At 42.4% G+C, this 12756-nt stretch overlaps 1 protein-coding gene across 7 annotated transcripts in view; it reads left to right on the top strand.

Annotated features, from left to right (window-relative positions):
• Positions 1 to 12756, top strand: part of ANKRD17 (ankyrin repeat domain 17) — a 117151-nt gene that overhangs the window by 9170 nt on the left and 95225 nt on the right. The window contains exon 1 of one of the 7 annotated variants that reach the window (XM_083174723.1): positions 7280 to 7580. The exons of the other annotated variants lie outside the window; for them this stretch is intronic. Within the exon in view, the coding sequence (XP_083030849.1) occupies positions 7527 to 7580 (54 nt within the window). The 5' untranslated portion in view covers positions 7280 to 7526. Of the gene's footprint in view, positions 1 to 7279; positions 7581 to 12756 lie in introns of those variants that run through there. 7 annotated transcript variants of the gene reach the window in all.

Genomic DNA, 12756 nt, shown 5'->3' with positions numbered 1-12756 from the left:
CAGTAGCAGGCCTGGTACCGCTGAAGCCTCTGCTGGCATCAGCGGTCCCAGGGATGCATTGCACATGTGACATCACTGCGCACCTTAAGGACTGAGCGGTGTCTGTACACAGGTGGGAGCGGAGTGACTGAGCGAAGGTGGCGGATAGGCTGAGTGGCTGAAAAAAGCAGAAGAAAAGGAAAGCGGCAGTTGTGATTAAAGTATAAGGTGATTGAGGGGCATGATATGGATAAAAGCAGGACTGAGGGGCTAAAATAAGCCCTACCCCAAAAATAAGCCCTATGGTATTTTTTGGACTGAAGAAAAAAATAAGACAGTGTCTTTTTATCGGGGAAACACGGTAACACTGTGAATTTTCATATCAACACATGGAGAACATGCAACCTTCTTGTTCATAAGGCAATTACACAATCATATAGTAGATGCAAGGGGGAACACCTCACTGCGCACCCTGTAATCATTATTGCCCTGTTTGCTTGGTGCTTGTCCACGCCATGTTTTGGTGATTTATTTGACGCTCTGTGTGCACTCATCTAAAAAAAAAAAAAAGACAATATATACATTTTAAATAGGGAAAAAACATTGTTTTTCAACAATAAAACTTTTTATCCTATAAGGTTCCTCGGCTGTCGTCATCCTGAAAAAATAGAATTGTGGCATTACATGACATGCTGCAATCTTTTAATATACTTCCAATGCGGGGTGTAAGCTTGGGTACACACTGGTCATTTTGCCGTTTTGTAATAGATCGCCTACATCGCTCAGTGTGTATAAAATATAGCAATATGTCTAGCGACCTTGTTTACTAGTCCTTTATCATGCAGAGTGGGCTTACTCCGTTATTTTTTCTTAGTCTCTACCTGCATGTTAAAGATATCTCCCAATGGAGCAGTTGTATTACAGAGAAGGGTCTGGCTCCTAATCAAACGTGTCTTTCCCCTGGCCCCGCTGTCACACCTCCACTGGCAGCCGCACCTCTGCTCTCCGGGGCACCATGTGCTGAGCCCCCACTGCTTCTTGCAGCTGGACAAGCCTGGCTTACAGCATGCAACCCCTGGGCAAAAGGGCAAGTTATCCCTGGAATCAAGCATGATCAAGCATGCAACCCGTAGTAATGAGCATGTAGGTAAGCTGCACTTATGTGACATAATATGTACTAAGCGTTACAGCGTGTGGTATTATATGTAATGGGCATGCTGGTGTTTTGTAGAATGTGTTATGGGCATTATCGCACGTGGAATAACATGTAATGGGTGTGTGACATGTGTAATAGGCATTGTAAAAAAAATTCTGTGCCTTCGGCATGCACTGCCCCTATTTTTATTTTTTTCTGGCTCCTACACTTTCATGCTGGCTCCTAGATTTTTTTTTAATTTGTCAAGCCCTGCTTTAGGTGATCCCATTCCAAGTGGGGAAACTGGGTGGAGTTCCTTCTACCTCCTTCAGTAGTGCTGCTGGTACAATGTGATTACCTATAAAGCTTGGGTACTGCCAGTCCTGGAACAGATCATTATAACCATGATGCACGGTAGTAATGTTTTTTGAAAAGTTGCTGCAAGCTTCACAAATTCTGCATGTTGAACCCAATGAAAACAGTGTCTGGCTGCCCTTTTTTTAAATCTTTGTTTACGTAATTTTCTACACGGACACCCTCCTCTAGTGTTATTGCCATGGTTGGGGTATGCCATACTGTGTGGCATATTTTGAATTTGCATCTAGTTATGGGCATGTTACAGAATCCGATGGCCGAATCCGATGGCCGATGAAGAGACACATGGGGATGCATTTGCATGTGCCCCTAAGGTTAGCTGTCCATCACCGCTGGATACTGGTGCTGGTGTTTGGGAGGTCAGCTGATCACCTGTACACACAGAATGATGGGCTGATTATTTATATATATCTCTATCTATCCATCCATCCATCCATCTATCCATCCGCTGGTCAGACATACATCACTGGTACACACTGGCCTATCACCTAAAAAAATATCAGCCAATCATTTGATTAGCCAATGTATTTGCCAGTGTGTATGCACCATAATAATCCAACTACTGGAATCCCTAACCCTTGTAGTAGTTTATATATTTACTACTTGTGGTGGGTTTTCATAGACCTATTATAACCATGTCTTCAACAAGGCATAGACTTTTGCTTTGGCATGATTCTATTTCTGTGAACCACTTCATTACATTTTTTGAGAGATTTGCAGAATGACTGCACTAGCATAGAGAAGTGTAAACCGTAAACTGGGAGGCATTGGTGACAATATAGGTTTGTTGAGTCAGAGGCTAAAGGCCCATACACAATAGAAGATTTTAATTGAAAAATACTTTGGTGATATATATGTCAGAGATTTTGGCAAAGTAGTGCGTACACACTGAGCTGTTTTTCCAAAGAGCAAGAGATTTTCAGGAGGTGAAAGACTTAACATATAAAAAGAGGTTTACATTAAGGGGCAGGGTTTAAAATTTAAGGATGGGAGCAAGTGACATTTTATTCAGTGCATTTTCTATTCTTGGGGGCTGATCCAGTACTGATTGCTGGGCTGCATATATTCAGAGCCCAGCAATCAGGTAAATGCCACCCCGCCAGGGCGAAATCCCGCCCATGTGTATGGCTATGATTTTATCTGCAGCCATGCACATAGGAAGATATCCATTCACCTGCGCTAGACATGTATATGTTACCACCATAAAAAATATATACATTGGGGACCAGTGGCAACGGTAATGTATACATGGCTGGCCTGCACCAGCCATGTATACGTTTCCGCCATAAAAAATATACATTGTTGGGCAGTGGTGCCAGTAATATATACATTGCTGGCCTGTGCCAGCAATGTAAATATTACTAGCTTATACTGTAAAAAAAAAGCAGTGGTGGGCAGTGGTGCCAGTAATGTATACATTGCTGGCCTATGCCAGCAATGTATATATTACTGGCTAATAATCATTGGTGGGCAGTGTAGGAGACCCTACTGCTGGGCTCCGTGCAGGGAGAGAAAGAGAGCCGGGCATTCTTACTGCTGTCACTGCTGTGCGGACGGCGCATCGGTGTGATGGTGAGAATGCTCTGTGTGACTCGGGGAGTGGGGCAGTCTGCCGGGCTGAAAGTCTTTCATCTTTCAGCCCGGCGGCCTTACACACCTACCGATGATGGCTGAAAAACCAGCCATCATCGGTAGACGTGCTGGTAAAACCAGCAGATGGCCCACTTTGCTAGCGATGATGCGGGTGCGCACATCATTACTAGCAGTCTGTCAGGCATACACACTGGTCGATTATTTCAGTGCATAGTCTGTCAAAATGCCTGTTTTGTGCTGAAAATGTGTGTATGGGCCTTTAATAAGATTATTTTTATGGAGACTTGTGACTTGCACTTGTTGGGAATAGCTATGGCTGAAATGACTAAACACACACACATTAGAAGGGTTGTCAGCATACTTATGTTCATGTAGTGTTATAAAGATGTTTTGGGGTTAACATAAATTGGTTAAACTGTGAATGAATCAAACAAGTAAGCCAGAAATGTCTTTTATGGAGTGTTTCCTTTTTTCTTTTTTTTTACTTGAATCTGAATAATACCCAGACTGGCAGTCTGACTTATGACATTTATTTTGCTCTCTTACTGTGTATTATACTGTAGTGACTCCACAAAGTAGAAGTATATATGTAATAATTAATACAACACAAAAAAAGTATTAGAAAAAGATCTAGTGTGTATATTGACACTAGAAAAGATGGTTTGTTTAATAACAATGTATGTGTGTTTTATCAAGCTTTACAATTGCTTTTCACTAAATAAAAGTGAAACAAATGGGATTTTTGAAAAAAAAAAAAAAAAAGTACAAAAAAGGTGACCACACTCCTCAAAGTTGTTTTGACCGTTGCAAAAATCTATTTTCTGTGTACATAGGGGAGGTATTCAATCTCCAACAGGGAAATAGCGGCGGACGACTATTTGATTCGGTTTCCAACCTCACTGAAGACTCTCCTCAACAGAGCAGATCTCACTTTAAGACCAGCTGGATCTGTTTTGGCAAAAAATGGCCACAGATTGTCGAGTTTAGGGCTGGATTGTAACAATCCATGGCCGTTTTCACAGACACGCTCCCTTTTCGCTGTTAAACTGGTGAGCTGACCAAAAATAGGGTAGGATTCTGACTGAGGGTACTGTACAATCTGACACTGACTGGTACCGCCTTGCGCCCCACACCCTTGTACTAGTGCGATACCACTTAGGTCAACAGTCATTAGGTCAACAGTCATTAGGTCGACACCGTTGGGTCGACAGGTGGCAAGGGTGACAGGTGTCTAGGTCAACATGGTTTTAGGCCGACACAGCGTTAGGTCGACAGGTCGGAAAGGTCAACATGTTTTTCTTTTACTATTTTTTGAGCCGATGTGCCGACAGGCGGTATTTCATGCCCTACCATCCACTAGGGCATGGCGGGAGAATAAAATTATTTTTCGCGGATGAGAAGAAGTCTAAATCTGTTGGAATATAAGCACAAACTAATGGAGTGTGTCACTGCAAGTAATGGGTAAATTATGCAATCTGATGGATTTTGACCTCTGATTTTTTTGTTGATGCTCACAGCAGTGGTGGGAGCATTCACAAAAGGTGTGTGCTGAAGACTTGTTCGAGGTCAACTGTTAAAGTGTATACAGATTGGATCAGAAGATGAATTCCAAGTAGAATGGAGAGTGGTCAAACTTGTTTAGTCCACAGACTGGCAACCATTTATCATGTGACGGTGCCCATACATGGTGCGATGCGTGTTCCCACGCACATCCCATTGCACAAATTAAAAAGTATGTGCTGCACATACTTTTTTTTTTTTTAACTAGGTCCGCATCACATGCAAATCGCATTCGAAAACGCATGCAATTATTGCACTGTGTATGGGCACATTTACAGAGATCTGAAGCATGGATTCGATTCATTCATATTGCCTCTAAACTAACAGTACACCACACATTATCATATGGCCTACAGATGCAAAGGCCTGCCTGTAATCCTTACTATCTGCACAGACGGTGAAACTCTGTTTGCTCAAGAACACAGGAATTGGACAGTAATTAAATGAAAACTAGTCATGTGGCCTGGGGACTCACATTTTCAATTACACCATGCAGTTGATAGAATACAATTATGGAGACTATATGAATGGATCCTTCTGGATCTGCTACCATAACATTTTTATGAACTGGAAGATGTAGTTCATTTGTGTTCTAATATATCCCATGAAATATACCAACAGGAAGTGGATTCCCTGCCTGGAAAAATTCAAGCTTTAATAACTTTCTATATTTTTCCAAAAGCCCAATTGTGTGTCTGTGTTTGTTTTTTCTTTCAACTATATCTAACACGATTTTGCTTATTTAACAATTTTCTTTAAATAAACATCTGTTAGCCTGATATTTTTGCAATCAATGTTTATTGATGATTGACACATTGTGCCCATCTTGAACCTACGTCTTCTCAGTGGCTGCTGTGTGTACACAGGCAAGATGTGGGTAATATCTATTACATATTGCAGTGGCTGCTAATCCCTGCAGTGTTAAGCTGCATTTATATGGGGCGATCGTCTGCTTAGCGATTTGTGCTAAGCGTTTTAGCCCTGGCTATGTGGCTAGATATTTAGTGCACGCACTAAATATCTGAGTCGGCAATGCACAGGCCCACCTATCGCTATGAGGCATACACACAGGGAGATAAGTGCTTCTAGACAGTTTGCTTAGAAAATAAGCAAACATCACCCCGGGTGCATGCCTACTTTGGGATAACAGCGAAACAGCTCCCTTAACTGGAGCAATGATGAATTACATTACAACTTCTGGTGAGTTGGGTACTTGTAGAGGCCATGGGTCTCAGGTAAGCAAAATTACCCATAATGCTATATTATTGCAAAACTTGCTTTATGTAGCGCTTATGACTCTGACACTTGGACAGTCCTGTTTGGAAGATACATATAATAGCTGGTGTCTGTACTACAACTTTCTATTGCAGATATCAAAGGATAGTAAACATTTGGTTGTTGTGGGCAGTGCTCTCATAATTGACATGGTCTTTCATCAATTTCACCATAGTGTAATTGTGTGTACACATGGTGCAGTTTTGGCTACTATAAAGTCAAAATAGGCTATTAAGTTTGCCTAAAATCGCACAGCGTTTAATAGGCTTGCAATACTGATCTGTTGCATCCGTATCACAAGAGAAAATAGACTGTGCATACACGTGGTGATTGACTGATTTTCCTTGAACTTCCTGGAACCCAGAACAACGGCTATTGATTGTACACATGGCGTGGTGTTGTCTATACCAGGAATTGTATACTTTCTAGTCAAAATTGAGCTGCTTGCACAGTATATTTTTTCCTGTGACATTGCTCGCACCTGTAAGGATGTTCATCACCAGCTGTATACGCATGGTGTGAATTGTACCGTTTTCTACTGATATGAACTACCGCCATAAACTGTATAGTCCATATCACACTGTGTATGCTTCTTTATACAGAACAAATTTACACTTTGCTTACATTATCACCTATTTGTCAGCATTCAATGGTGAGTGGATACTACAATAAATGGTACATCCTCATCTTTGCGACCACCACTACTCCAGTAACGTTAGCCACTACGCAAGGAGCACCATTGTCCCCTTGTGGGCTTGCTTCACTTGCCATGCTTCGGGCTCGGTGCCTCACTGCGCTCGCCACAACTTAATAATAATAGATAGGTAATAGATGGTGCCGTGGGCACAGGAGGGTGGTGTGAACCCACTCTTGCGGCTCGCTGTACAGTATGTACTGTAAGTTCAATAACATAAATGGTGGCCGCAAAGATGAGGTAGTACCCAATAAACTATCCTAACTTGTTCTAATAATGAATTTCCAATACTGTGGATGTATCGGTTTAGCTCTAAAACGTGGATTGCTATCCCTATAGATTGCATTTTATCATAATTTAGGTTTAAAAAATAATAAATAGGATAATATATATATATATATATATATATATATATATATATATATATATTATCCTAACACCTACATGACGTGAAGCAAATCCTATGCAATGTGTGTGTGGTGCAAAGTGCAAGCAGGCAGTGTGTTCTTCTCCTCTTGTGTTCTGCTGATGATCTGCAATGTCAGTAGTCACGGGTTGTGTCATTACGTCCCAGCTGCTCCAGTCACACCACTATTTCTATATGTGCCCCGCACAGTGCAGCGATGGCTGAACATTGGATTCACTATAGGACGTGAAGCTATTACAACTAGGACAGTGATCGGGTCAGGAAACCGGCGGAGGGAGGCTGCTGGGATGTATGTAACTGTATAGTAAGGAGCGAGTCACCCCCCCTGTGTGTATTGGTAGCGGCCTGCGCAGAAACTGCAGAGCTGCTCCGGGCGAGAATAGACTCTTCCATTTCCTGTTCCCTGGCTGCTGCTGACAGAGGAGGGTTCCTGCTGCTGGCACTGATCTCAGCATAGTGCAGCAAGAGGGATGGTTGTGTGAGGAAACATGGTGGAGACGGCCGCCGCAATGGAAGCATATGTTCTAGAAGACATCCTGGAGGTACGGAGAGTTGGCTAGCTGCTGTACCGAGGGGAGGCGGAGTGAGCAGAGGGACGGATCGCTAATGTGTGCGGGGAGGGGGGAGAGATTGGCGATCGGCTAGACCTTGTGCGGGTATAGATCAGCGATAGCCGCTGATGTCCGCGGTGTTGGCTGCTGTGTTTCTCTGTAATAAGTGTGTGTGTTCCTGACACATCCAGCCACAGGCTGTGGAGAGAGGCCCTTCGCTTACTTCTAATGCCTGCGTGCCTGTGACCTTTAGATTAACTCATTAGAAGGTGGGGTCTGCAAAGCAGCTTTCTCCGGGTTTAGTATCATGTGTCTTACACAATTCGTCCGCACGAAGAGGCCTACAGCTCTCCCACTTACCAGGGTCGGAGTTTCTGCTGATCCTCTCTCGGATCATGGATAAGAAGGCCAGCATACGCTGGGCTTCTGCCTTTATACATGTTAGCAGAAAATCTATGATTTCTGTGACACTGCACCGACTAAAACGTGCTATGGGTTGGCATTCAGTACATTGTGTGTGGGGTTGAAGCAGGCTTGTCTGATGTGGTGTAATTCTGAAATAGCTCATGTTCTATTTAATCTTCAAGTGTTTGGTTTACGTTTAATTCCTAAAGATGTGTGTGACACTGATTGGCCTACATGGATCTTAGATTTTCTTAGGGCATCATTTCTTCCCTATTCCCTTTTTTTTCAAACTGCACTCTTCATTACTTCATGTCAATGCATGTAAACAGAAGTCCAACACTTGAATAAATAAAATGTTATTGCTAAACCAGTATTGTTCAAGCTGCTTAAGCCGTGATCATTTTCGATCGCCCATACATAAATCCCATTTTACCTTATTAGTTTTTATTTCTGAAATTTTTTTTAGTTTTCGGAAACATTTCTGTGTAATTATTTCAAACTTTGGTCATGTTTCCATGTGTGTATGGTGGTTGTTTCCCTAAATCATTGGCTGTTTTGTGTGTGCTCCCATAGGTCATATACAATACATATTTTTCTTTTAAGCTAGTTTGTACCTAGATGTTTTCTATGTATCTTTATGCCGCCACAGACTTCTGGACTGTATTTCAGTTAACAGACATGACAGCCAACTTTTCTTCCTTGGCTTTTCCATTACTTTGTGTTCCTGGCACTCAACTTTGTTCACAAAAATATAGCCACTTTTTGTCTTGTAGCAATTGTAGTGCGTAGTAATGTCCGGTCAATTTTGGTAAGCTGTACGCACTTACCAAATGTCTGCTTGATATGCAGGACCATGCATCACATCGGGACACGCATGCCTGCCCTGCTGTCATGTTAGTGTCAGTAGTCTCTGCAGTCAGTGTATTCTTGGACTGCAGGTTGCCTGCACATTGATTGTGCTGCAAGGTCGACCTGTCATGTATTTTTTAAGGGACAATGTTCAGACCTATTTGGTGAACTACAGATATATCATACACTACTAGAGCGTATGCTATATGTATCTCGTTGTGTACACAGCTTAACCCTTTGTGTGTCAACATATGTGAGAGATGTGCAAAATATCCTTTCAAAATGCCTGTGTTGCTCAGATTTGTATATCAATTCAAATAAAAAGTTAAGGTAAGGTATGAGGTAAACATTACAGCTCATTCTGATGATTTTCACACCTATATTGACAAATTCACTTGGTACTCAAAGGGTTAACAAACACCTGTACCCATCACAGCCAGTTAGCTGCCGTCACTAGCAATTTTATTTGCTCTGACTTGGAAGATGTTGATGGTAGATCCAGAGACCTGTAGCAGTAAGGATTAAGGTCCATACACACTGGGCGAATATGCCCAGCATGTATGGACAGCGATGATGGCCATCATCGCTGAGGGGAAAGCCACTCAGTGCATACACACTGAGCAGCTTTCCCGCTACCTGGCGCCAGGGGGGGGGGGGTAGAGGACGGCGTTGCATTGCTCAGCTGCTGGTATTACCAGCAGGTGAACGGCTTTCCTGGCGATGTTGCAGGAGCGCGCAGCAGCGCTCATCGCCAGGGCATACACACTGGGGGGCTTTGAGATGAAAGCCGCTCAAACCTCCTGTTTTGAGCGACTTTTAGCTCAGTCACCCTGTGTCTAAGGAACTTTAAATGCATATAGAAAAGTTTGTCACACATTTAGTAAAAAATGTATGTCAGCCAGTTTAGTATGAATAAAGTTATCTGAAGGTTGGGATCTGTGACTCCCAAAGCTATCTTGGGGAACTATTGAAACAGTCTGCTTTCATCTCTAAAGCCCCATACACATGGTGAACCCTGCTGATACCAATATTGGTGGCAGGGTGCTGGCATCGGCAAGTACATACACACTTGCCAATGTCTGGGTGGCAAGTGAAGGCTCTCGTTAATGAGGACCTCCCTCGTCTGTACATGCAGGACAAGGGAGAGGGTCATTAATGATTGTGCATTCACACACTAAACAAGATAGTAAGTTTTGCTATTTCGTCTATGTGTAAGACTTTAAAATTCACTTGTAAAATCTGATGAGACCATTATCCATTACTTACGTTCTGAAAGGTTCTGGCCTTCTGATGTAATTTAAGTGAGCCGTATAAGTGGATCTCAAAAAGCTAGTAAAGTCATTACTTGATTGTGTGTGTGTGTGTGGCATATTTTCAATTACACATGTAGGAGCAGAGTAATATACACATTACATAATTCAGTGCTTATACTTAACATCCTCCATACTTTCTCCTCCTGTAGTGGTAGACTTGGAAAGGTCCTCAAACACTGCCCACCTCCTTTAAGTATTTCTCAAGGTGCTCCTTTCCAGTGCAAGGTACATATTTGTTTTACAAGAGAAAGAAGCCCTGGGACAGAAAGTAATGTTTGCCAACAATTGGGGGGTTATGTGATTTAGGGAGTGGCCAGTCCTCACACTTTTTCCAAGTTTTCTCTGATTACTTACCAAAGGAGCACACTTTAATTGATTGGTTTCTTGGATATTTTAAGGCAACCTTATGTTTTGCTGGAAATTTGTAACCCAAGGATCTATGTATGGCACATACATTACAAACTCTGGAGTAGGTTCAATTCTGCGCACAGTGAGCAATTTCATTTATTGCCTTGCTATATCAGAAAATGCTGCTACTTCTGACTTTAACTGGGTGTTTACCAGTTAAAATGGACATTCTTTGACTTAAATGCCCCGCCATAGTCAGCACACATTGAATTGTTAGATAATATATAATACAAACTTATGCTTGATGCTGAGACACATGGTACAGTTGATGTGCAGATAATGTGATCTGACATTGTGTATAACAAACAAAAATTCCTAGTACTAAAATTGCCCTTTTCATTGTACAAAATTTGTATTTACTGTACAGAAATTCCTTTGAACAATAAATTCAACTGCACAACAAGGTGCGTACAAGCAAGGTTTATCTAAATTGGAATTGTCCCACACAGAGGGTAATTGATTTTACGCAAAACATTTGATTAGTTTAAATACTTTGGAATTAAATATTTTTATGTCCGTAAAATGTGTGGGGCAGTCTGGGATGCTTTCATACTACTTTGAAAGAAAAAGAGGGTTGTTGCATGCTCACACAAATGGGACAAACTCTATTTTCCCCATCTAAACGGGATATTTAAATGCCCAAACAACCAGGAATGAATTGTTTTTGGGCCAGCATCTTAAATGGCTAAACCAGCCTAAATTTCAAAGGGCCATATTCAAATGTTATCCCTGACCGCAGAAACTATAGGGCGCCCAACTGAGCAATTAAAATATAGCACCGTTTGGGCACTTCAGGCTTAGTCCTTGAGTGTGAATTAATTACCACTCTTGGTAGGGCTTGATGCAGTGAGATTACTCCCATTGGGGGGTGGCAAGCTCACATACATGGAAAGGCACCCGTTGGAGCGCTTAAACTGGACTTTTTGATTCACTGCACACCCATTAGTTGTGTCAGATAAGCGCATGTAAAACATCAATTGAATATTGCACTGCTATCTCCCATGACTTAAGACCGAGATTGGCTGCCATTTATCAATTGAATAAGACCCAATTTGTTGACTGCACATTTCTTCTCAAGCGAATTTCACCACTATGGCTAACCTGCATATAAACAGACTCAAGATGGAATTGTTCTGTTTTGCACCCACTGGTGGTCCAGTATAGGTGTAGTTGCTGGTGTTAAAATAGCATGGCAACAGCACATTACCTCCTAGTAGTGTCCCAGGCAAAAAAGATTTAGATTTCACCTGATAATGTGGTGGTTGAATCCTTTAAAACGATATATTTTAATAAAACATTGCTATCTAAAATATCTAGTAAGAGAACTGAAAGAAATTATTCTTGTCAAATTATTTGGTTTATAAGCAAAGTATCAGAAATTGAGCAGAATCGAGTTTTCTGGCACATTTTGAGTTTTGTGAATTTCTGAAATGTTGCATGCGCTACTGGTAAGCTGGATACACGTTTTAGAGGATTTTCTTCCCCTTTTTTATTTTTTAAATTTATTACAATGAGCCTGATTCCGACTGATCTGGATTTTCAAATTGTACGTTGTCCAGTGTGTACGCACTATAATGTGCTCCCAGGAGTCGTTCATTGCGTTTTTCAGATTGGTTTTACATGCAACAGAGTCTGATTGTCACCAGCTACAGTATACTCCTAGATGTAGCCACTGATGATCAAAAGGTAGATCACAGTTTGTATGCACGATATCATTTGTCAGGGAGTTCAAGGAAATGGTTTCAAACATTGGTTTAGTTTGAACGTTGTCTAATGTGTTCTAAGGGGGGGGGGATGCAGTTAAGATCCCGGCGGTCGGGATCCCGGCGTTCAGAATCCCGACGCCGGAATCCCGACCGCCGAAATGCCGACACTTTCTCCCTCCTGGGGTGTCCACGACACCCCTGGAGGGAGAATAAAATAGCGTGCCGAGCGCAGCGAGGCCGCAAGGGGGGGCGATCCACGTCCCCCCCCCCTTGTCGGCATTTCGGCTGTCGGGATTCCGGCGTCGGGATTCTGAACGCCGGGATCCCGACCGCCGGGATTCAATACTGAATCCCTAAGGGGGTCCTAACAGTTCATTTCTGTCTACGTCCCAACAGTCGCGCCCCTGACTCATTTTCGGCCTGCTCACCTGTTTTATAGGGGGTTTCAATGTCCCACCTGCCGATCAGCGAAAAGGGGCGTGACCA

Source organism: Crinia signifera, chromosome 1 (genome assembly GCF_055691185.1).
Source record: "Crinia signifera chromosome 1, ASM5569118v1, whole genome shotgun sequence".
Classification (NCBI taxonomy): domain Eukaryota; kingdom Metazoa; phylum Chordata; class Amphibia; order Anura; family Myobatrachidae; genus Crinia; species Crinia signifera.
The sequence above is the reverse complement of the archived record's forward strand: the minus strand, read 5'-3'. Positions and strand labels throughout refer to the sequence as shown.